This window comes from Pempheris klunzingeri, chromosome 15 (assembly GCF_042242105.1).
Source record: "Pempheris klunzingeri isolate RE-2024b chromosome 15, fPemKlu1.hap1, whole genome shotgun sequence".
In the NCBI taxonomy this organism is placed as follows: domain Eukaryota; kingdom Metazoa; phylum Chordata; class Actinopteri; order Acropomatiformes; family Pempheridae; genus Pempheris; species Pempheris klunzingeri.
Genome location: NC_092026.1, coordinates 845001 through 869000, shown reverse-complemented (window position 1 = coordinate 869000; position 24000 = coordinate 845001). Strand labels below are relative to the sequence as shown.

General features: G+C 49.9%; 2 protein-coding genes across 4 annotated transcripts in view; both read left to right on the top strand.

The window, feature by feature from the left end:
- Nucleotides 1-7550, top strand: part of rasal2 (RAS protein activator like 2) — a 67407-nt gene extending 59857 nt beyond the window's left edge. For all 3 annotated transcript variants that reach the window (XM_070844639.1, XM_070844640.1, XM_070844641.1), the window contains 7 exons: nucleotides 262-463; nucleotides 1018-1217; nucleotides 1676-2639; nucleotides 3238-3381; nucleotides 3479-3681; nucleotides 4223-4310; nucleotides 6817-7550. In XM_070844639.1, coding sequence (XP_070700740.1) covers nucleotides 262-463; nucleotides 1018-1217; nucleotides 1676-2639; nucleotides 3238-3381; nucleotides 3479-3681; nucleotides 4223-4310; nucleotides 6817-6987 — 1972 coding nt within the window. In that variant the 3' untranslated portion in view covers nucleotides 6988-7550. The remainder of the gene's footprint in view (nucleotides 1-261; nucleotides 464-1017; nucleotides 1218-1675; nucleotides 2640-3237; nucleotides 3382-3478; nucleotides 3682-4222; nucleotides 4311-6816) is intronic.
- A 4359-nt stretch (nucleotides 7551-11909) lies between these two features.
- Nucleotides 11910-24000, top strand: part of lamc2 (laminin, gamma 2) — a 13825-nt gene continuing 1734 nt past the window's right edge. The window contains exons 1-19 of the mRNA XM_070845376.1: nucleotides 11910-11976; nucleotides 14752-14928; nucleotides 15021-15138; nucleotides 15672-15793; nucleotides 15916-16047; nucleotides 16313-16502; nucleotides 17209-17321; nucleotides 17927-18319; nucleotides 18807-19040; nucleotides 19204-19340; nucleotides 19592-19754; nucleotides 19964-20166; nucleotides 20763-20842; nucleotides 20932-21069; nucleotides 21399-21543; nucleotides 21627-21770; nucleotides 22179-22293; nucleotides 22373-22569; nucleotides 23404-23562. Of these exons, the coding sequence (XP_070701477.1) occupies nucleotides 11910-11976; nucleotides 14752-14928; nucleotides 15021-15138; nucleotides 15672-15793; nucleotides 15916-16047; nucleotides 16313-16502; nucleotides 17209-17321; nucleotides 17927-18319; nucleotides 18807-19040; nucleotides 19204-19340; nucleotides 19592-19754; nucleotides 19964-20166; nucleotides 20763-20842; nucleotides 20932-21069; nucleotides 21399-21543; nucleotides 21627-21770; nucleotides 22179-22293; nucleotides 22373-22569; nucleotides 23404-23562 (3027 nt within the window). The remainder of the gene's footprint in view (nucleotides 11977-14751; nucleotides 14929-15020; nucleotides 15139-15671; nucleotides 15794-15915; nucleotides 16048-16312; nucleotides 16503-17208; nucleotides 17322-17926; nucleotides 18320-18806; nucleotides 19041-19203; nucleotides 19341-19591; nucleotides 19755-19963; nucleotides 20167-20762; nucleotides 20843-20931; nucleotides 21070-21398; nucleotides 21544-21626; nucleotides 21771-22178; nucleotides 22294-22372; nucleotides 22570-23403; nucleotides 23563-24000) is intronic.

The window sequence follows — 24000 nt, the reverse complement described above, 5'->3', positions numbered from 1 at the left end:
CTGTCACACACTTAGAATAACACTCTGAGCCTGTCAGTGTTCAGTTGTCCTTTAAGGTCTTAAGTGTTTTTGTCTTTTTATTGAGAACAAATGCAGTGTGCAGAGAGCAGGTTCACATTTGAACCTTTTTATAAACATATTTTTCACAAACACAAGAGATGGAAGTAAAAGCAGAAGGATAAAACATCTCATGTTGGCTAGTTTTGGTTTGAAGGAAAGTGTTTTCCTGATGATGACCTGGACTGAAATGTCTGTCTGCAGGTTTGGAAACAAAGAGGAGTACATGGCCTTCATGAACGACTTCCTGGAGCACGAGTGGGCGGGGATGATGCGTTTCCTGTCGGAGATCTCCAACCCGGAGACTCTGTCCAACACGCCGGGCTTCGAGGGCTACATCGACCTCGGCCGCGAGCTGTCCGTCCTGCACGCTCTGCTGTGGGAGGTCGTCTCTCAGCTCGACAAGGTGAGGTCATCAAGTGTGTGTGTGTGTGTGTGTGTGTGTGTGTGATGTAAGTATTTGATGATGTAACATGAATGAACACTGAGATCAAAGGTCACTTCAGTTCATTTAACCCTTTAACCACATTAACGCTGCCTGGCTGAACTTCACAGCATGGCCTGAGTCTCCCCCCTCCCCCCTCCCCCTCCTCCCCTCCCCCCCGGCTGTGCTGTGCCTCACCTGTCTCACCTGTCGGAGCTCGGGCTCAGCATGGCTCTGCTCTGTTTGATGTGGTTCTGTTCAGTAGAAGCATGTTGTTCTAGTTGGTTTGATTTTTGTTTCCATTAAGTTTCCCTCATGTTTTTTTCCTCCCCCTCCTCCCTCCTTCTTCCTCCCTCCTCCTCCTCCTCCTCCTGTTCACTTCCTGTCTGGCCGACTCTCTCTGTTGCCACCATGTTGGTTTCCCTCTCCCACCACCACCACTGCATCCTGGTGCTTCCATTCAAACCACACACACACACACACACACACCTACACCTACACACACACACACACACACACACACACGGCGACCCCAGGGTGAAAATTCCTTCCTGCAGGCCACCGTAGCGAAGCTGGGCCCGCTGCCGAGGATTCTGGGAGACATCTCTCGCTGCCTGGCAGCCCCGACGCCCGTTCAGCAGCAGCTGCGGCGTTTCCAGGACCACAGCTCCGCCCACAACATCAGCGGCAGCCTGTCGTCAGGGTTACAGCGAATCTTTGAGGACCCCACTGACAGGTAACCAATCAGCTGACAGATCCTCCCTAACAGGAAGTGATGTCAGCAGTTTTTACTCAGATGAGATATGAAGTGTGTGAGCAGAGCGGCGCTCAGAGCATCAATGTCAATGACATGGAGCAGGAAAAGACACCTGGAATATTTTATTAACTGGAGGAACAGAGTTCCTCACCTGTGCTCAGTCTCAGAGCCACCTGGTGGGTAAATAGTGTAACTGCACTGATGTTAGTGTGTTCTGGTCAGTGTTAAAGCAGCTCCAGACCCCCCCCCACATGACCCCCCAGACATGACGCTGATCAGAAACAGTCGGTCCGGTTTCACTCCACATGATGTTTCTTTGCTGACTGGATCCACTGGACAGATTATCAGTTCTGATCCCAGAGCTTTAAAAGAATCCAGATTATTTCTGATGTGAAGGATCAATAAATGTTTAACTGGTGTCGTGTCACTTCCTGCAGCCACAGCGAGGTCCGCAGCCTGCCGTCTCCGGCCGCCGAGCTGATGGAGGGCTACGTTCGAGGCCCGCGCCCCCCGCTGGCCCAGCAGCATCCCTCCGCCCACACCAGCTTCTCCGAGCAGGAGGAGCGAGACGTCCTGCTGCCCAACGGCCGCAGCATCTCCCTGGTGGACCTGCAGGACGCCCAGAGCCCGCACGGCGCCGCGGGGCCCCCGCCGCACCACGAGGCCCCGCCCCGCCTCGGCAGAGTGGGCTCCCAGGCCTCCGTCGGACACGCCGCGCCCCCGCTGGGCTACCCCCGCCCCAACCCTCTGACCCCCCCGCCGCACCAGACCAAAGCGGCGCCCAGAGACGCTCAGCCACAGAGCGCGCCGCAGGTGAGGCGGCCGCTGCAGCCGTCGCTCAGCCAGCAGCGCAGCCTGCAGCCGCTGTCCTTCCAGAACCCCGTGTACCACCTGAGTAACCCCGCCCACAGCCTGTCCACGCGCTCCGCCCACTCGCTGCGGCAGGACTCCAGCTCCGAGAACCTGAGCACCGAGAGCTCCCACAACAGCCACAGCAACTCCGACGACTTCGGCAGCCAGGTGGGGGTCAGAGGTCGCGTGCCGTCCAACAGCAGCCTGGACGAGCTGGGCAGCAGGCGGAGCACGCAGAGCGAGGAGTGCTCCACGCCGCGCCGCCACGCGCTGCCCGACCTGCCGCCCGGCGCCGCCACGGCGGTCGCCATCCCCCGCCAGAGCACGACGGCGGGCACCGCCCACATCGTCAAGGTGGAGCAGCAGAGCAGGGGAGGGGGCGGGGCCAGGACGCCGCGCTCCCTCCCTCACAGCGCGTCACTACGCAGCAGCAGCAGCGCCAACACGGAGCCCACGCCCACCACCGTCCACGGCAACCGCCAGCCGTCCGCCTGCTCCACGGAGAACGTGGCTCCGCCCCCGAGGAGCGCCACCAAGCAGCCACAGCAGGTACGGCAGAAACAGGAAGTGACACGTGTAGAGCCGCCGTTTCATTCATCACAAGAATATAAAAGCAGTTTGAACTTTAAAGGGACAGTTCGTATTATCTGAAATCTGGTTGTCCGAGCTCCTTGGCGGTCAGCGTGCCCCCAGTTTGGAGAAGCAGGCAGGAGTGTGTGTGTGTGTGTGTGTGTGTGTGTGGGGGGGGGCAGACCTGTCCATCTATGCTCTCTTCCAAACACACCAGACTCCATTGACAAAAACAGTGATTTTAGCTCAGAGGACACAGGAGCTGCTGCTCTGCTGCTGCCTCCATCAGTCAGTGTGTGTGTGCTGTTGTGTGACTTTGGTGTTTTAAAGGGTCAGTTTGGATCCAGACTAACGTGTTAGTTCACTGATTGAAGCAGCAGCAAACCACCAGCTCCCCTGTTCTGTTTAGTAAAATGTATGTTTTTGTCAATGGAGTCTGGTGGCTTTGAAGAGAAAGCGAGAACAGCTTAAACTGATGTCTTTCTGTAGGAGGCTGTCAGTCGAAGCTAAATTTATGACCTTTATTACGTCCGTGAGTGTTGGAGTCACCGTGATGCCGACGCTGGTTTGTGTTCAGGGGGCGTCTCCGGTGGAGGCGGTGGCGGTGGCGATGTCTCCGGTGGAGAGGACGGCGGCCTGGGTGCTGAACAACGGGCAGTACGAGGAGAAGGAGGAGGAGGGAGCAGAGAGGAGCAGAGAGGAGGGCAGGAACACTGAGAAGGTACCCGACGCTCACACCCGCACAGGTGGAGCGCAGGCTCCGGTCACAGGTCACATGACTAAACATCCACGTTTGTCTCGTCCTCCCTCTCCTCCAGTACGAGCTGGAGATCTCCCGGCTGAAGGAGCGCCTGCGGGCGTCCGGGCGCCGCCTGGAGGAGTACGAGCGGCGGCTGCTGGCTCAGGAGCAGCAGATGCAGAAGCTGCTGCTGGAGTACAAGAACCGTCTGGAGGACAGCGAGGAGCGACTGAGGAGGCAGCAGGAGGAGAAGGACAGCCAGATGAAGAGCATCATCTGCAGGTACGACTGACCCCGCCCCTCTGGGCTGCACCGGGCAGAGACACCAAACACACACAGAAACAACACTGCTGGGGACAGTGGTAGGTTTTAACTGTGTGTGTGTGTGTGTGTGTGTGTGTGTGTGTGTCTGTGTCTGTGTCTGTGTCTGTGTCTGTGTGTGTGTGTGTCTGTGTGTGTGTGTGTGTGTGTGTGTGTGTGTGTGTGTGTGTCTGTGTGTGTGTGTCTGTGTGTCTGTGTCTGTGTGTGTGTGTGTGTGTGTGTGTGTCTGTGTCTGTGTGTGTGTGTCTGTGTCTGTGTGTGTGTGTGTGTGTGTGTGTGTGTGTGTGTCTGTGTCTGTGTGTCTGTGTGTCTGTGTGTCTGTGTGTGTGTGTGTGTGTGTGTGTGTGTGTGTGTCCGTGTGTGTGTGTGTGTGTCTGTGTGTGTGTCTGTGTCTGTGTGTGTGTGTGTGTGTGTGTGTCTGTGTCTGTGTCTGTGTCTGTGTCTGTGTGTGTGTGTGTGTGTGTGTGTGTGTGTGTGTGTGTGTGTGTGTGTGTGTGTGCAGGCTGATGGCGGTGGAGGAGGAGCTGAGGAGGGACCACGCAGAGATGCAGGCAGTGATTGAAGCCAAGCAGAAGATCATTGACGCTCAGGTAGAGACTCACCTGTAGGAGACTTTATCCTTTAACCTGAGACAGAGAGGATCACAGAGATCTAGTCCAGAGGATCACAGAGATCTAGTCCAGAGGATCACAGAGCTTTAGTCCAGAGGATCACAGAGATCTAGTCCAGAGGATCACAGAGATCTAAGAAAGAAATGTAATAAGTGAACCTGGAGTCAGCAGAAATAATAACTGTTGGTCAGAGAGGAAACCTGCTGCCTCTCATCGTTTCTCCACTGATTTCAGGTCAGTAACGGATGTGAAATAAACCAATCAGGCAAGTAGTGACTGTAGCCCCGCCCCCTGCCACCCCCCCCACCACGCTGTTTTTATAAACACACACCTGCTCAGCCAATCACAGAGCAGCGACTCTGGTTTATCGGCTCGTTAAACTGATCACTGATCACTGATCGATCACTTCAGCTACAATTAACTAACAAACCAAACATCTTTCATTCAGATTTCACTTAGTCCAGAACACGTTTCTCTGATTATTCAGACACCACCTGAACGCACCATCGCTCATCAGTACAGATAAATATACAGGTAGTAGTACTGACTGTAGTACTGTAGTACTGACTGTAGTACTACAGTAGTAGTACTACACCCCCCCCCCCCACCACTGACTGTAGTACTACAGTCAGTACTACAGCCAGTACTACAGTCAGTACTACAGTCAGTACTACAGTCAGTACTGTGGACTCTACTCTCACAGCTTTATCGGCTACAGGATCGGATAACCTCTGTTTTCCCAGCATGCCTCAGTGATGTGTAGCAGGAGTTGGCCAATCAGCAGCGATATTAATATAACCAGGAGACAGGTAGAAGTATAAGTACACAGGCAGAGGTATAAGTACACAAACAGAGGTATAAGTACACAGACAGAGGTATAAGTACACAGGCAGAGGTATAAGTACACAGGCAGAGGTATAAGTACACAAACAGAGGTATAAGTACACAGACAGAGGTATAAGAACACAAACAGAGGTATAAGTACACAGACAGAGGTATAAGTACACAAACAGAGGTATAAGTACACAGGCAGAGGTATAAGTACACAGACAGAGGTATAAGTACACAGACAGAGGTATAAGTACACAGACAGAGGTATAAGTACACAGACAGAGGTATAAGTACACAGACAGAGGTATAAGTACACAGACAGAGGTGCTGTTGGTTTGTTTCTGTTTTATTTTCTGTTTGGCTGCTGCCCCCCCCCACCACCACCCACTGCCCCCCCCCCCCACTGCTCACCCCCCCGACCCACCAGAGCTCCCAGTTCACTTTCTGTCTGACTTTAAGGGTCCCAGCAGGTTTAGAGGTTCAGACTCTGATTCCAGATCAGTTTGACTTCCTGCTGCAGCTTCACTCTCTTCTTCTTCTTCTTCTTCTTCTCTTCTTCACTCTCTTCTTCTTCTTCTTCTCTTCTTCACTCTCTTCTTCTTCTTCTTCTTCTTCTCTTCTTCTCTTCTTCTCTTCTTCACTCTCTTCTTCTTCTTCTTCTTCTTCTTCTCTTCTTCTTCTTCTCTTCTTCTTCTTCTTCTTCTTCTTCTCTTCTCTTCTTCTTCTTCTCTTCTTCACTCTCTTCTTCTTCTTCTTCTTCTTCTCTTCTCTTCTTCTTCTTCTTCTCTTCTTCTTCTTCTCTTCTCTTCTTCTTCTTCTTCTCTTCTTCACTCTCTTCTTCTTCTTCTTCTCTTCTTCTTCTTCTCTTCTTCTTCTTCTTCTCTTCTTCACTCTCTTCTTCTTCTTCTATATTTCCGCCTGCTGCCCTCAAACGTTTTTTCTCAGTTTTCGGGTCAAACAAGCATCCTGTCACCTTTAATTGGATCAATAACAATAAAACTACAGGTTCATTAATGAACCATTAAACATGGAACAGAACCTTAAACAGGGTCATTTCTTCACTCAAGTGAAATGAATGAATCCAGAAATGAAGCTCAACATTGAATCAGTTTGTAGATTTGAAAACCTTTAAAACAGTTCCTGAATATTTCTGATTGTATTAATGTGAAGTGATGGTTAAAGGAGAGCTGTCTCATCATTAATGAGCCTCTTATAAGATCTTATTTTATAATTAACGTGTTTTTAGGTTAGATTTTCAAACTAAAGGCTCTTTGGCTTTAAAACTTGACGTCACTTAACTGGAGGTTCATTCAAAACTCTTAATGACAATTTACCAGTTTTTAGAGTTTGAAAGTGTCTTAATGTTACAATTAATGAAGTAATTAATGTGAGGCTGTTATTATTTGAAGGGTTTTTAACCCCTGAATGTGTTACAGCTCATCAGTTCATCCATTCAGTCACTAATAAATCTGTTGATAAAACTTGTTTCACAGAGTTCTGGCGCCCTGAAAAAGCTCTTAAACAACAAAGTGTTTCAGTTTCTAATTAAGGAAAATAAAGATTAAGATAATTCTTCTTTTTTTCATTTATAAACTTTGGGTTTTACACCCCAGTCTGACTTCCTGCCCCCCCCTCTCTGTCTCCATCCAATCAGGAGAAGCGGATCGGCTCCCTGGACGCGGCGAACTCCCGGCTGATGGCGGCGCTGACGCAGGTGAAGGAGCGCTACAGCGCGGCGCCCAACCTCCGCAACGGGCTGTCACCCACCAACCCCACCAAGCTGTCCATCACTGAGAACGGAGAGTTCAAGAACAGCAGCTGCTGATTGGCTGCCGGGGACGCGAGGGGCGGGGCTTAAACTCTCTGACCACGCCCCCCCCCCCCAGCTGCAGCTGAACGACCACAGAAGAAGAAGATTTAAAGAGAGTCTATAAATACGAGTGTAAATACTGAAGGTTTGATCTGTTGAGTGTACAGAGTGTGTGTGTGTGTGTGTGTGTGTGTGTGTGTGTGTGTGTGTGTGTGTGTGTGTGTGTGTGTGTGTGTGTGTGTGTGTGTGTGTGTGTGTGTGTGTGTGTGGTCACAGAAGCACAGTGAGGAAGAAACAAACCAAAAACTAAAACGCACTCGAGTTTTCTAACCGACTTTTTTATCGTTTTTATTTGAACCTTCTGTTTTTTGCTGTTGAGGCTGAACTTTATTTTATCTTTATTTTTTAGAGTGGAGCTTCTTTCTTTTTTTTTATTTCCACCTCACGAGTTGTTTTTGGGTTTTAATTTATTCCTCCCCGTCTGCTGATCTACTGAACAGACCCTGAAGGATCAGGGTCAAAGGTCACACACCTGTCTGCTGTCCCATGTTGAGAATAAAATCTGCCTGAAAGTCTGAGCCTCGTCTCCTTTCTGTCGTCTCCATGGAAACAGAGTCAGACACCGACCGGCGCTTCCTGGTACCGAAACACATCTCTCAGAACAACACGAGCGTCGTCAGCGGCCTAGAGGGTGTTTTACTTTCTTCACCAGACTCCATTGACAGAAACATTTGGCCTTTGAGCAGCGGATTAACCCTTTAAAACAGGAAGCTCCTGTTAAAATGACTGTTTTTGTAGATGGAGTCTGGCGGCCTGTAGTCTGTCTGTAGTCTGTCTGTAGTCTGTCTGTAGTCTGTCTGTAGTCTGTCTCTGGGTGAGGAAATAATTTGCTTTAGTTTTCTTTGTCCTGTATTTTCTGGCTCAGTGAATGTTTCTGTGAGACATTTCTCTGATGCTGTGTGGAACAAACAAACACATCAGATAATAATAATAATAATAATAATAATAATAAATGAGATTGTTTGGGGACTGAAGTCTTTTACTCCACAGGAGGTTTGAGGTACTTTACTTGAATATTTCTGCTAAATGTTACTTTGTTCTTACATTTCTACTGATTTTACTGCAGAAATACTTCAGCACAAGTACAAATACTACAATATATTCACGTACAAGTAGAACTAGTACAATGCAGTACTTGTGTAGTAATCTGTTGCACTGATGTACTTTTACTGAAGTAAAATTAGAAGTACTACAGTGTAACAGAGTAATACTACCATGTGTTAATCACAAGGAACGGTCTTATTGAACCCTCACTCATCGTTCTGGCTGTTTGTCCATGTGACACCGTTTGTTGGGAGAAAGACTCGACAAATTTTGGAATTCAAATGATAATTTTTCTAATAGATCAATAGAAGACTGAAGAAATGTGCTGCCCTCTAAAGCAGGGCTGTCCACACTACTTTTCATTGGCCCGCAGGAAATTCTAAAACTGTATTGGAATGCGGCCCACACATGGACGCTGGACTGTGTTGTACTTCTCAGTCTCACCACTAGGTGGAGTAACTGTCCTGTACGAGGCAGCTTCTCTACAAAATGAGTAATAGAAGAAGAAATGTGCTACAGGTGACCCAAGATGGCAGAGTTAAGGAACCGGAAGAGAGCAGGTGAGTGTAGAAAGTTCCAGATGTGATGTCAGCAGGCTAAAGAGCAGCAGGACAGGTGAGGATGTGTTTGGAGCTGTGACAGGTGCAGATGGTATGATGGGACTGAGATGGGACGAGCTGTGTGGAGGTAGGACGGATGGAGCTCCAGCTGGGACAGGTGAGCACAGAGGAATCTACGGTGTCCGCTGAGGGCCAAGAGAGTGGAGGGAAGGCCGCTCTACTATTCTCATGTGCGCTGGCTCAGTGCTGCAGGGGTTTATTATAGGGACCAGGTTTTAACAGACACACAGACTTTATTGATCCCTGGGGGGGGAATTCTGGTGTAACAGTAGTAAAGAAGTGAAAGTGAGCAGCACCATGAAAACAAACAGTAAATAAGAAAATAAAAATGTTGCAGGTCAAATCAAATCAACTTTATTGGCCAAGTTTGAGCAGACAAACAAGGAATTTGACTCTGTGAAGCTCCAACAACAACAGTGTGTACAGTAGAGGGAGGTGTGGGGGGGTCAGTGGGAGTCCATCAGGTGACTGCTGGGGGAACAAACGGTCTCTGTGTCTGCTGGTTTTGGTGTACAGTGATCTGTAGAACCTACCGGACAGGAGGAGTGTGAAGAGGTTCTGTGGGGGTGTGAGGGGTCTGCAGAGATGTTACCTGCCCTCCTCCTGACCCTGGACGGGTACAGGTCCTGGATGGAGGCAGATCGGCTCCAGTTCTCCTCCCTGCAGACCCGATTGTCCTTTGCAGTCTGTTCCGGTCCTGTTTGGTGTTCGGTCCAAACCAGACGGTGATGATGGAGGAGTAGAAGATGATCAGCAGCTCCTGCAGCAGGTTCAACTTCCTGTCGCAGGAAGACCAACCTCTGCTGAGCCTGAGTCTACGTGCTGAGTCCACTTCAGGTCCAGAGATACTGTGGATCCCAGAACCTTGAAGGAGTCCTCTCCACGGTTCAGCTCCAGGTGGTTCTGACTGCACCAGAACCAGGACCAGCTGTTCCACCTCCTGTCTGTACGCTGACTCGTCTCCGTATAAATAATGAATCCAAAGTGTGATCTCACTAGAAACAGGACGAGCAGAGACCCCAGTGACCCCTCTGTTTAGTGGATCTCAGTGATCACCTGATCACCTGATCACCTGATCACCTGAACAAGAGCAGCTTGAACCACAGCTAATGAATGAAAGGCCCTTTGGATGTCTTTGTATGACCCCCCTGCTCTGAAGTCACCAAGGACAAAAAGGTCCACTTCCAAAAAACTGCTTTAAAAACTTTACAGATTAATATTCTCTCTGCATAAATCTCTAATATCTAATAATCTTATGGATTTTAACCCTTTAAATGCCAGTTTGATTACTTGATGTCACTGTTATTCATGAAAAAAACACAAAAATGAGTTATTTTCCATAAAACACATGTTTAATCAGTCTTTAACCAAAATACTGACTTTGATGCATCATTTGTTTTTGTGTAGCATCAGATTTAAAGTGTTCGACCCTCTGAAGTCATTAAGGACAAAAATGTCCTTTTTTATTTGAATAGAAATATATCTGTAATATTAGTGTGTGTGTGTGTGTGTGTGTGTGTGTGTGTGTGTGTGTGTGTGTGTGTGTGTGTGTGTTCAGGGTGTGGTGTTGATAAGCTAACAGGAACAAGACGGGCGTGTCTGTGTGTGCGGTGGTGTTTCTGTGTAACCAGGTATTGTCAGGGTGTGTGTGTGTGTGTGTGTGTGTGTGTGTGTGAGTAAGAGTGTGTGTGTGTCTGAGGTTGAGGGTGTGTCAGGCTGTGGTGTCATACCTGCCGCCTCAGGACACAGTTTACACATGGAAACAACCCACAGGAGGAGGAGGAGGAGGAGGAGGAGGAGGAAAAGTGAGGCCTGAGGTGGTGCTTTAGCGTTCCAGCACTGATGAGACCGATCAGCTGTGTGAGACGTGTGTAACCATGGCAACATGTATGTCTGAATAAGATCAGCTCACAGTTCAGAAGGATTTTATAGCTTTTGAAAAATCCTGAGAAAAGTGAAAGGAGTCTGGTGCAGCTGGTGGAGCTGGTGGAGCTGGTGAAGCTGGTGAAGCTGGTGCAGCTGGTGGAGCTGGTGGAGCTGGTGGAGCTGGTGAAGCTGGTGGAGCGTACTGCTGCTCGGCTGCTGTGTTTAGGTACTGAGAGCTCCTTCAGTCAGAGAGACGACACTAAATAAATGACTGTTGTGGATAAAGATGATCAATAGTTCTAATATCTGATCGATCAGTCTGCGTCATGAGGACTTTTACTTGTACTGTACCTTTACTGTGGAGTATTCAGTATATTATTAAAACAGCATCTGACAAATCAATTTCAGCTTGACTCAACGATGGCTTAGCTTAGCTTAGCTTAGCTTAGCTTAGCTTAGCTTAGCTTAGCATAAAGACTGTCACAGAGTAGAACGCAGCTCAGCAGCTCCAGAATGAGTCTGATTGTATTAATAATGAGCTTCATTCAGGCTGCAGATGATTAACAACTGAAATGGAAGAAAGTAGCAACAATAATAATAATAATGAGAAGAATAAAAGAGAAGTGACTCCTCCACCCTTCAGCTCCTTCAGACCTCCTCCTTTCCTCTCTGTATCTCAGAGGACCGTTCATGTGATCATGTGATCATGTGATCAGGTCTCTGCTCCTGCTGTCACAGTAACAGAACACTTACACTTTCTCTCAGTTCAGGTGAAAAGCTTTTAGCTGACAGCTGGTTCACATCTGAAGTCTAATAACTTCACTGTCCAGAGTTCAGCTCCTCAGTTTGATGCTCTGCAGAGGAACCACAGAGGCCTCAGGGCCGGGCCGTTGTTCCATCTAGAAGGTTTCTTTCCAGAGGAATAATGCTGTTTGGGCATAAAATGAGCAAGAACACGTGTTTCCTGCTTCACGACCAAACAAAGGTGTGAAGGGTCCAGCTGGGCTGGAAGAGTTTCCACTTGGTGAACAGAGTGAGTGTTCACTGTTTCTGCCCTGTGAAACGTCTTTGTGCTGTAAAAATGTAAATATGGTGGAAGAGTCCCAGTGAACGTCCAGAACAACGCCCCGGACTGTCCCCCCCCCCCCCAGCACACAGTCATATCCTCTGACTGTGTGTGTGTGTGTGAATCACATGTGAGTCAGGGTGGCCCAGTATGTTCAGCGTGTCCAGACCTGCAGCAGGAGAGCAGCTAAAAGCCGACGGTCTGAGGAGCCCAGGAGTTCTTTGGTCTCAGCTCTGAGGACGTTTGATCACATTTTTGATTCGAGGTTTGATTCACACGACATGAGGATCATCTGGGTTCTTCTCTGCGGCGTCCTGGCCGCCGCCCAGGGAACCTACACCTACTACTGTAAGTACCTGCTGTGTTCTCCGCAGGGTCCGGACCAGAGAGCTGCTCTTCCTACAATAAACCCTTAATGACACCTCAACCTCCTCAGAATCAATATAATAATATTGAATAAGAAGTTTGGAACTGAACTTTATTCTCAACAGACAAAGTTCACCTCTCATGATGATTTATTTATTATTTATTTATGTGAAGAGTTGAAGGTTCGGACTCTAAATGTGTTCTTGGGTGTTTGTCTGAACTCAGAAAACCTCCAACAAACACTGTTTTATTAAAAATGACTTCATGTTCTGTGGTGAAGCAGTTTGACACCTGTGGACGGTGATCATCTGGGATCATCTGGGATCATCTGGGATCTCATGTCAGTCATCAGTTTGAACTGAACGTCACTAAATGCTGCTCACCTTCTGACATCTTTAGCTTCATTCTGGTTCTGTGTTCTGTGTCCTGTGTCCTGTGTTCTGTGTCCTGTGTTCTGTGTCCTGTGTCCTGTGTCCTGTGTCCTGTGTCCTGTGTCCTGTGTCCTGTGTCCTGTGTCCTGTGTCCTGTGTCCTGGGTCCTGTGTCCTGTGTCCTGTGTCCTGTGTCCTGTGTCCTGTGTCCTGTGTTCTGTGTCCTGGGTCCTGTGTCCTGTGTCCTGTGTCCTGTGTCCTGTGTCCTGTGTCCTGTGTCCTGTGTCCTGTGTCCTGTGTCCTGTGTCCTGTGTTCTGTGTTCTGTGTCCTGTGTCCTGTGTCCTGTGTCCTGTGTCCTGTGTTCTGTGTCCTGTGTCCTGTGTTCTGGGTTCTGGGTTCTGTGTTCTGTGTTCCTGGTTGTTTCTGCTTCAGATGACGGATCATTAACACACAGACTCTCTTCTGTCCACAGAAATTCAAATTAGAATTTAAAATCTAAACTCATATTTGATTTAAATGATTATTAAAATTCTTTATCACAATAAAAATATGACTTTATATAAATAATATAAATATTACAGGATCTTATGGACGACAGTAAAAACGTCCTAAAATGGAAATAAATCAAAATTACACAAAGTTTATTTTTCCTACAAGCAGAAACAGGCCCCCCCCCCCTGTGGGTGAGGCCTGGGGGAGGGACGTTCTCACCAGTCATTGTTACTGTGGTTTGTTGGTTTGTTGGTTAGTGGTTGGGTCTGTCTGTCTGTCTGTCTGTCTGTCTGTCTGTCTGTCTGTCTGTCTGTCTGCCTGTCTGCCTGTCTGTCTGTCTGTCTGTCTGTCTGTCAGACTGAAGTGAATCATCAGTCTCAGACTCTGAATCAGAGCTCACCTGTGCAGGTAACTGTTCACCTGAATGATCTGTTGTGTTCTGTATGAACAGTTTGAGGAGGTCAGGCTGGTTAGGTTTAGGTAAAGATGGTGGTTTTAGAAGACAGTGTGCCCCCCCCCCACTTGTTAGTGATTGAGAGAAAACAATGGTCCTGGTTCACCATCAGCATTCTAATATTACCTTATCATCCAGGTAACAAGCTAGTTATGGTTCTCCTGCTACTGTAGCGGGTCGTTAGTTAACTTGGTAAACTAGTTTTGGCCGACAGACCTGCATGTGGTCGGTGCATCAGGGCGCCTTAGTGAGGGCTGATCAGTCCTGCAGAGAGAAAATACTGGCTTAGAAATAATTGTCTTGTTCCCACTCGTCGTCCACGGCGACGGCCTGTTATGCAGAAATAACATTGCTGCTCTGCAGCGCGGGGGCTGAGTCCTGGTTAGGCTTTCACTCACCGTCATGAACTTCAGCTCTAAAAGCTGATTGTGTGTTTCCTAACAGCAGCAACAAGCAGCAGCCTGTTGAAACTCTATCAGTTTAAATGGAGCTTTACTGCAGCGGGCGCCTCCTGTCAGGACCGTGGGGGGGTTCACACTCTGTAAACATCTCTGAAGCTCAGCAGGCGTTTCAGGAGCAGAACCCTTTACATTTCTAGAAACCATGAACGTTCCTTGTAGCACCCAGGTGCAGTAAAGCTCATCTGTGAGTGTGATACTGTGATTCTACAGATCTAACTAACGTCTTCCTGTTCGCTCTCAGAATAAAAACCTGTTTTATCTGTTTCCAAGGAAACCTAATGAAACCCAGTTTAGCACTCCAGCAAGTAGGCCGGCCCTTAGTAACCCCCCTAGTAACCCCCCTAGTAACACCCCCTAGTAACCCCCCTAGTAACACCCCCTAGTAACTCCCCTAGTAACGCCCCTAGTAACGCCCTTAGTAACGCCCCTAGTAACGCCCCTAGTAACGCCCTTAGTAACGCCCCTAGTAACGCCCTTAGTAACGCCCTTAGTAACGCCCCTAGTAACGCCCCTAGTAACTCCCCTAGTAACACCCCTAGTAACGCCCTTAGTAACGCCCCTAGTAACGCCCTTAGTAACGCCCCTAGTAACTCCCCTAGTAACACCCCTAGTAACGCCCTTAGTAACGCCCCTAGTAACACCCTTAGTAACGCCCTTAGTAACGCCCCTAGTAACACCCCTAGCAGCAGAGACGATAACTAGTCCCTGCTGAGCTGAGTGGCGTCCCGGAGGAGGACTGCAGCTGAGATGAAGAGAAGCTGAAGGAACCTAAAGAGCTTTGGTCAGAAACATTCTTCAGAACAAACTCTGGACTCTGTTGTTGTAAAAACGTTGTGTTACAGTGTTACCATGGAAACGGCGCAGTAATATGTTCAGTGATGAGTCCGGCGTGCTGTCGTGATGATTTGAGCTCGTTCTAAACGTTGAGTCGACCAATCAGACGGCTTCAGTATTTATTATTGGCGGTCTCCTCCTGCAGCGACGGTGCGATGTCACTGTAACGGGAGGTCCCGGTACTGCCTGCGGGACGCCTGGGGGCTGCACTGTGTCGACTGCCAGGGAAACACCGCGGGCCGCCACTGCGAGCGCTGCAAAGACGGCTTCTACCAGGAGGGGGCGGGACTGAGCTGCAAACCCTGCGGCTGCAACCCCACAGGTGAGACGCTTACCGGACCCGAAGTGGTCTGAAAAAGACGAAGTGGTCTGTTTTAGTGCTGATGTTGGACCTGTGCTCTCGCTCCCCTCCAGGCTCCGTCAGCGCCGCCTGTGACAGCAGGGGGCGCTGCAGCTGTGCGGAGGGCGTCACAGGAGAAAAATGTGAGCGCTGCCCCGACGGACCGATCGGACCGAACGGCTGCTCGCAAAGGTGAAGAAACACAGAGTCTCCCACTTCAGCTCCTTTCATTGAATTCTATCTGCCACTAAGATTTGTTTCAGCACTTACAACTCCAGTAACACTTCAACTCCTATCAGCACTTTCCCATTTTACCTGCTACATCAGCTGACACTTCAGCTCCTTTCATTGCTTACATTTATTTCAGTACTTGCAACTCAAGTAACACTTCAGGTACTTTCAGTACTTTTACTCCCACTGAAGCATCAACTCATTTTCAACACTATGATATAAACTGACACTTCAGCTGCTTTTATGTTTTATGTGTTTGCACATGAGCAGAGTTTTCATCTTTCAGTGTTTGAATTTCTAACCTCAACTGCCACTTCAACTCCTTTCAGTGTTTAGACTTCTAGTTCCTCTGTAATTCCTCTCAGCGTGTGCACTTCAGTTGAGTCACCTCTTGGTCCCACTTCAGTAAAATGTTTTGACACGTGTAAACTCATCGAGCGCTGCCATTGGTCAGTTTCGGCTCTTCACTTCCTGTCGCCGGTTGTGTTTTCCAGCCGTCAGCCCAGAGAGGATTCTGGGAGTCAGACTCCGCCCTGTTTCTGTTACGGCCACAGCAGCCGGTGCTCGGCCCAGTCCGGCTACTCCGTCCACAGCATCGTCTCCACCTTCGCCGCCGGTAACCTTTCACTTCTCTACTTCACAATAAAAGACCCTGACAGTGTCAGTGGGGTCTGGATTTCAGAGTAAAAGCTCCAGCTGTGATGCTGCGTGAGGTGACGGACTGTGCTGTGATTTCAGGTCCTGACGGTTGGACGACCGCCACGGCGCAGAGCGTCGCCCCTGATAACGTTCACTTCCGCTGGTCGCCCAAACACCAGGACGTGGAGGTGATCTCCAAAAACAGCATGCCGATCTACCTGTCCGCCCCAGGTGAGGACAAACTCCGCCCACTTTACCTCCCTCCCATCACCAGCCTCCTTTTCTTCTTTTTTTGCTGTTGTCGTCTGTCAGCTGATTCTGTCTCCTCTCCTTCACCCCTTTCCTCTCCTCTTATCTCCTCCTCTCGCCAGGTGTCCTCACCTTTTCTCCTCGTCCCTTCTACACACCTCCTTTACTTCTCACCCTTCTCCTCTCCAACCCTCTGCTCCTCCTCCCCTCCTCCCCCCTGACCAGGTGTCTCCCTTCTCTCCCACAGCTCCTTACCTGGGGAACCAGTTGCTGAGTTATGGTCAGAACTTTTCCTTCTCGCTGCGTCTGGACCGCGGCGTCCGACACCCGTCCACCAATGATGTGATTGTGGAGGGCGGCGGCCTCCGAGTGTCCGCCTCGCTGGGTGACCTGCGCTCCATCGTCCCCTGTGGACAGAAGATCAGCTACAGTTTCAGGTGAGAAAGTCACAGGTTCTGCAGAGAGACGGTCGGTCCTGATGCGATTAAGCCCCACCCGGCTGGGACTCCTCCCGCAGGAGGCTGACGCATCTCTGCAGGTTCAGAGTGGGAACATTCCTGTCTGCTGTAATCAGAGCAAGTAGGAACAAACCCTCAGAGGAATCTGCAGCCACGAGTCTGTTACCATGTGAACACAATGATTTCACCTGCTAACCAAGCAGCCAAGGCGCCTCACAAAGGAAATGACGTTTGTTGTGCTTTTCTTTGCACGTCTCGACACCTCGATGCACTTTCAGATCCTCTGTGACAGGACAGTGGGTGGGGGTCCCACTGAACGTCACAGTGAACCAAACAGTTGTGAACCTTACAGTGAGCATCAGAGCTGGTTTCCACTGGTGACACGTCCTCCTCCAGTGGTCAAGTTTCACATTTACCTCTTCAACACTTCAACGCAGTCTGGAACAAGTTTTAGTTGTCTGATGGAAAAATAGCCTCAATAATAAAATAAAACTCTGAACAAAATCAACTGGGTTCCATCACCGTCGGGACGCAGATCCCTGAAAATAAACTAAAAATACATTAAGATTGGTAAAATTAACAATTTCAAAAATGAGGGAAAAGAACCAGACATAGAAAAAAGACACAATTATGAAAATACGAATCAAAATAGATGAAAATAGTGTTTCTTCTGTCTGATGAACAGACTGGACGAGCGGCCCGGCAGCAGGTGGAGGCCTCAGCTCTCCTCCTACCAGTTCCAGACGCTCCTCCAGAACATCACCTCCATCAAGATCCGGGCAACGTTCGGCGAGAACGGTGAGGCTCCCTTTACTTCCATTAGTCCCCTCTTTCTCCTTCGGATTGTTCCCTCCATCTCTCCTCCTTACTCCTGATCTTCGTTCCATCCAGCATCGCTTCATTTTCCTTCTTTTGGAGAATAGAACAATATAAAACTGTTCTTTTTAGAATTCACATTTCTTCAGCTGCTTCTTTCACATTAACGTACAAAAACCTTCAGCTCTCAGTGACCACACGCAGTTTATTCAAGAGCAAAAGGCCGATGGTGTTTACAGCCAGGTGTCAGTAGTAAAGCACCTCCCTTTTATTTCTGTATTTGACTTATTTTGAATCCAAACCATCATCTTTAAACCTAAACCTAAACCTAACCAATCTGCCCCCTAACTAAGTTTACTATTGACTTCATGTCATTTCCTGTTGGTCTCACACAGGAGAACCCTGTTCCCCTGTCTGACAACAGAACCGTGCAAATACACACTTTTAAACACACACTGAGTTTATGTTCTCTGTCTCTCTCCTCACTGGGTTCCCTAAAATTAAATCTTGGTGAGATGTTGGCATGTTAGACACAGCTCACACGTGGATATCTGGAGGATGATCTTGATACCCTGAACTTTTTTCAGGACGTGGTTACCTTGACAACGTGAAGCTGGTGTCGGCGCGGCGCGGAGACGGCGTCCCGGCCGGTTGGGTTCAGACCTGCAGTTGCCCACCGGGGTACGAGGGCGAGTTCTGCCAGCGATGCTCAGCGGGTTTCACGCGCAGGACCCCCGCCGAGGGCACCTTCAGCACCTGCGAGCCCTGCAGCTGCAGAGGAGGCAGCTGCGACCCGCAGACCGGAGACTGTTACTCTGCCGACGAGACGCCCGGAGAGCCGAGCTGCTCCGAGGGGTTTTACCGTGACCCCTGGCTGTCGGGCCCCTGTGTGAGGTGTCCCTGTCCTGACGGAGGGTCCTGCTCTGTGGCTGCCGGGTCACTGGAGCCCCAGTGTGACAGCTGTCCACCTGGGACCGCAGGTACGTCTCAGGATTATGTATCAGGAGATATGAGGTTCAAAGTGATCAATAATCTGACTGAATGATGATCTTCTAACCATCTGGATTATGAAACATTAGATGCTGCTGAGTGACTGGTTGTCTGTCTCCATGTGCCGGCCTGTGATTGGCTGGCGTCTCTTGGCTTCAGCCCCCCCGTCCTGTTAGCTTGTGCACGCCAACATACATTAACAGTCAGGAATAAACATTTAGAACAGAGAATGAATAACATGCTCAGTTTAAAAGAAGACTGAAGTGATGAACAAACCCACACAGATGGAGGTTGGATGTTCTCGCTCCACCACACTGACTAAAATCTGTAGGTCAGTAAAAGGTTCCAAAGGTTCCAAAGGTTCCAAGTCACTGGTTTTAGGTCTTGTTCATGTCGCTGACCCCTCTGAGGGTCAAAGGCTAAAAGCTACGAACTGTTTAGTGAGATATCCTCATCATCACGTCTGTGTGTCCTCAGGCGCTCGCTGTGACGTCTGTCAGGAGGGATTTTATGGCGACCCTACAGGGGGCGCCGGCGTGCGGCGACCCTGCAGGCCCTGCCAATGTAACGGCCACGTTGACGTCAGCGTGGCGGGAAGTTGCGACCGCATCAGCGGCGAATGTCTGAAGTGTGAGAACAACACGAGGGGGCGGAGCTGCGAGGCCTGTGTGCCAGGTTTCTACCGCCGCCGAGTCGCCGACGCCTGCAAACGTAAGAACAGGACAACGAATCAGAATCTCTTTTATTATCATAAAATTAGTTGGATTAGATTTGCTGTGACCTGTGACACCTGAGCGCTGCTTCTGGCGTTGAGCAAACTAAACTCTGAGTATGAAGGGTATTAACGGTTTCTCCTTACCGGGCTGGTGACCAGCGTGTGACTGTGACGTTCGGGGCTCTGAGTCCGGACACTGTGACGATGAAGGTCGCTGTCGGTGCCGATCGGGCTTCGAGGGTCTGAGGTGCCAACGGTCCAACTGTCCTGCCTGCTTCAGCCCCATCGAGGCAAAGGTACGAAGACCTCCTGTTAACTGCTTCAGTCAGTTTGTTAAAATAGGAACAGTCCACCATGTCGTCTTGTTAGCATGCTAACAGGCTAAAGTAAGATGGCGAACATGGTGAAACATAAACGTGTTAGCATGCTGGCATTAGCATTTAGCTGTGCCCGGGAACACGCTGACGTCACCAGAGGGAAGTGTGGCAGGTGGGCGAGGACGTGAAGGACCACGGCCTGACGTTGTGTGTTGCTCGGTGGGTTTCAGATGGAGACGTACGCTGCCAAGCTGAAGGAGCTGGAGACTCTGCTCTCAGACGTGGACGGAGGTCTGAACCCAGCCGACAGCGGCCTCATGGAGGCTGCTCTGAGAGCCACAGAGGAGCTGCTGGAGGTCCTGCAGGAGGACAGCAAGCGGCTGGAAGGCAAGACAGCACTTCACCTCCACCTTCACTCACCAAACACACAGTCCAGACACATTTAAACTTTATGTTAGTCAGTCTGTGATCACCTGAGAGCTGAACCTGCTTGTATCATGAGAGGAAACCGCTCTCACTGAGACAAAAACACTTTCCAGATCTTCTTTTGGAGACTGAAACATGTAATGTCATGACATCACACCTCCTCCGTCCAATAGGGCTGGAGAAGAGCCTGCAGGGTCGCCTGTCGTCCATCAGCAGGAGTCAGCTGGCCGAGGGGCAGGACATCCAAAACATCGCAGGCGTGGCCGATGACATCGAACGGCGGCAGCAGACGTACGAGACGAAGGTGGAGGAGGTCCGGGCTCTGATGGAGGAGATGAGACGCAAACTGGCCAGCGCCAAGGCTGACCTCAGATCAGCCGTAAGACCTCAGATATTATCTGGAGCCCAGAGCGTCGTCATAGTAACACATAGACAGGGTCACATTTAAAGGAGCATACCGCAGGTTTTATACGTGTTTCCACTGACTGTAAATCCAGACCAGACTGTCCCAGCATAATGTAGTCCAGTGAAATTATCCTCATACTTTGGCTCCAGTAGAAGTCATGAGGTTTACTGATGACGGGGAAATATCACTGTTATAATAAGTGACCCTTAAAGCTGGCGGTGATCTCAGAGGGATGGTGCAGTAAGACCTTCTCCTGGTTTCCTGATGAAATATATCGATCTGTGAAGCTTTTCATATTCAGTGTTTGTGCTCACACTGAAGATCAGTCAGACAAAGTTCTGCTGGACTGTGATGAAGGTCGTAGCTCATCATCTATCACTGACTCCATGATGTTCAGAAGTAGCTTCATCTCTTCAGCCTCGTGTTTGATTTCCCATGAAGTCAACTAACAGATTGAACAGACAGGCTGCAGGTGGTAACTGTGAGTGTGATGAGGAGGATCTAGATGATGATGATGATGATGATGATGATGATGATGATGATGAGTTTTGTCTCCTCCGTCCTGTCAGGAGATTCCTGTGGGAGATGCTCCGCTGGGTCCAAACCTTCTGTCCTCTCTGGTGCAGACAGCCGTCGGTCTGGCCGATCAGTGAGTCCGTCGTGTTGGTTTCATCTAACAAATCAAAAGCAGGTTCGTGTCTCCTCCAGTCTCACTGTTTCCTGTCTGTCCTCCCGCAGACATCAGACGCAGGCCGGCGCCGTGGAGCGAAGCGCCACCGACGCCCTGAGCGACTCAGAGAAGAGTCTGGCTCTGGTCCGAACCCTCATGAACAAAGAGAACAAAGTCAAAGAACTGATCGGAGATCTGAAAACCAGGTGAGTCCCCTCTGTCCGTCTGCTGCACCTCGTTTTTAACAACTGTGTGTCTGTGTGTGTGTGTGTGTGTGTGTGTGTGTGTGTGTGTGTGTGTGTGTGTGTGTCTGTGTCTGTGTGTGTGTGTCTGTGTGTGTGTGTGTGTGTGTGTGTGTGTGTGTGTGTGTGTGCTGCAGTAGACTGACCGCCATGAGAGCGAGGGCAGTATAAACAGCTGTGATGGTGTCACAGGACGGCTCACTGATCTTTCATCCCCCCCCCTGGATGAATGGAGAAGGGGTGAAGCTTTCCTGGTTAGTCTGTGTTGATTAGTGATGTCCGTGTGCCTCCAGGTACGATCAGACTTCAGCCCAGGTGAAGGCTTTGGAGAATCGGGCCACGCGTCTGAGCAGCGAGGCCGCAGACGAGAGCAAAATGGCCGACGGGATGTTGAAAGACATCGGCGGCCTGGAGCGAGACGTCCCGTCATCCCTGAAGGTGACTGCGGCTGAAAGTGTGAAGTTCATCAGTTCTCACTCTGTGAAGTGTCTAACCCCCCCGTGTTCCCCCATCATGTTCAGGAGGGCGTGGACGCCATGATGTCCAGGCTGGGCGCTCTGAGGGAGGCGGGGGACGTCTCGGCCTTTGAGGCGCTGCAGGACGGCGTGCAACGAGACAAGGCCGCCACCCTGGACCTGCTAGGCAGGGGCAAGACGGCCCAGCAGGTACCGAAGGATTATGGGAAACCATGATGTACATGCATGACACAGTCCCAGAGGGGGGGGGGTTCTTTGTTTGCTCTATTTGTTAAATCCTCTGAGTGGCCTGTGATCCATCACTTCCTGTGATGGATGAAGCTCATTAAAAGAGACTAACAGAGAAACGGTCCTGAAGGAGAAGTTGATCCACACGGAGCTTCTCTGTTAACTGTCTTCAGCCAAATCATGAAAATAAGAAAGCAGCAAACTGACAGAATCCACAGGAAGGAGAAGAGTCACAGCAGAGGTGTTCCTTCGCCCTGGTCCAGGTGTGTCCTGCTCCAGCACACCTGACGAGCTGGTCCTGGACCTTTGTGAAGTGGTCTGGTTGCTTGTGTCTCTGGGTGTGAACATCAGTGTGGTTTCTCCCTGCAGGAGTTCAACAAGCTGCTGGACAGAGTCGACACGGCCAAGGCCACCACAGAGGACGCCCTGCGGCGCATCGACAGCAACACCAACGAGCTGGACGACGCCCTGAGCACCCTGAAAGGTAGACAGACGGACTGAGGACGCTCTCTGTTTCCTCTGAAAACTCCGCCCTCACTGTGACTCCTCCTCTTCCTCCGCAGGGTTCGACCAGCAGATCAACGGCAGCAGAGCTCTGGCCGCCGCCGCCATCAAGCGTCTTCCCGGCATCAGCGCCACCATCCAGCATGCTGACAACAGCAACGCCGAGACGCAGACCGTCCTCGATCTCGTGTCCGACGACTACAGCGACGCACTGGGAACCATCAGCCAGCTGGAGAACCTGGTCACCAGTCTGGAGGTAACAACCGATAACCGATAACCGATCACCATGACGAGACGAGACGGTGTCACATTAAGCCGCAGCTCATATTTAACACTTTTATTGTGAATTATGTTTTTTTTATTGTGAACTATGAATTAAGCTTGTGGCTGTTATCGGTTTGTAAAGACAAATCTCATCTCAGGCTCCACTTAGCAGCTTTTTCTGGAGCTTTCAACCAACTCCAGCTGGTTTTCCTTGTTTGTTTCCAACATGAACAAGGAAACGAAGTTAGTTTCCTTCTCTAAATAGTTCAGGGAGTTTCTTCAGACGCTGCTGGTTCCAACACGTTTAGAGAACACTTTCATAACCTTCAGGTACTTCAGTGTTGGCTCAGCAGCAGTCGTTACTTCTGCTGCCTGTAGATGGCGGTGAAGGTGACCCCTCAGGTGGCCCCTCAGGTGGCCCCTCAGGTGGCCCCTCAGGTGGCCCCTCAGGTGGCCCCTCAGGTGACCCCTCAGGTGGCCCCTCAGGTGGCCCCTCAGGTGACCCCTCAGGTGGCCCCTCAGGTGACCCCTCAGGTGACCCCTCAGGTGACCCTTCATGTTACCCCTCAGGTGACCCCTCAGGTTACCCCTCAGGTGACCCTTCAGGTGGCCCTTCATGTTACCCCTCAGGTGACCCCTCAGGTGGCCCCTCAGGTGACCCTTCATGTTACCCCTCAGGTGACCCTTCATGTTACCCCTCAGGTGGCCCTTCATGTTACCCCTCAGGTGACCCTTCAGGTGACCCTTCAGGTGCCTTTTAACGGTCCATATAAGGTGGTCTGGACCTGGTTCTGGTCTAACGGGGGGTTTTGTCTCCTGCCCTCAGGAAGCAGCTGGGTCTCTGCCGTCTCACACCGGTCTGATGACCGAAGCCTCCAAACTGAATCAGGACGCGAAGGATCTGAAGACGAAGGCGATCGGCGCGGCAGGAGAGCTGCAGTCTGAGCTGGACGATGCCATGAGGCTGGAGGTCGAGGCCGAGCAGGTAAACGGGATATTTACTCAGGTCCAGACTCCACGACCAGTCTGGTTACTTCCCCACATGTATCTCACGGCTTTGGTCACTTTACACGTTCAGACTTTTCCTCATGTGGAAACGTTCGGTCCAGTTTTGCTGCTTTTCATCTGAATGTGTTTTAAAGGGTAATTCTGGTTTTTTATATATTTTGGGTTAGAATGGATCCGTAGGCTCAATATTCTGTGAGCTAAAATGAATGTTTTTGTCAATGGAGTCTGAGAACTTCTAGTCCCCACCAGTCAAAACATGTACAGATAGGACCCAGGTTTATTCTTACAGTTACTCTTATTCATTATTCTTTGATAACGTCGAGTGGACTGATGGAGAAAATGATCATCAGCTGCAGTTTGGTCCTGAATACTTCAGAATGAGCTCCACCTCGACCCCCTCTGACAGTTTTAGTAG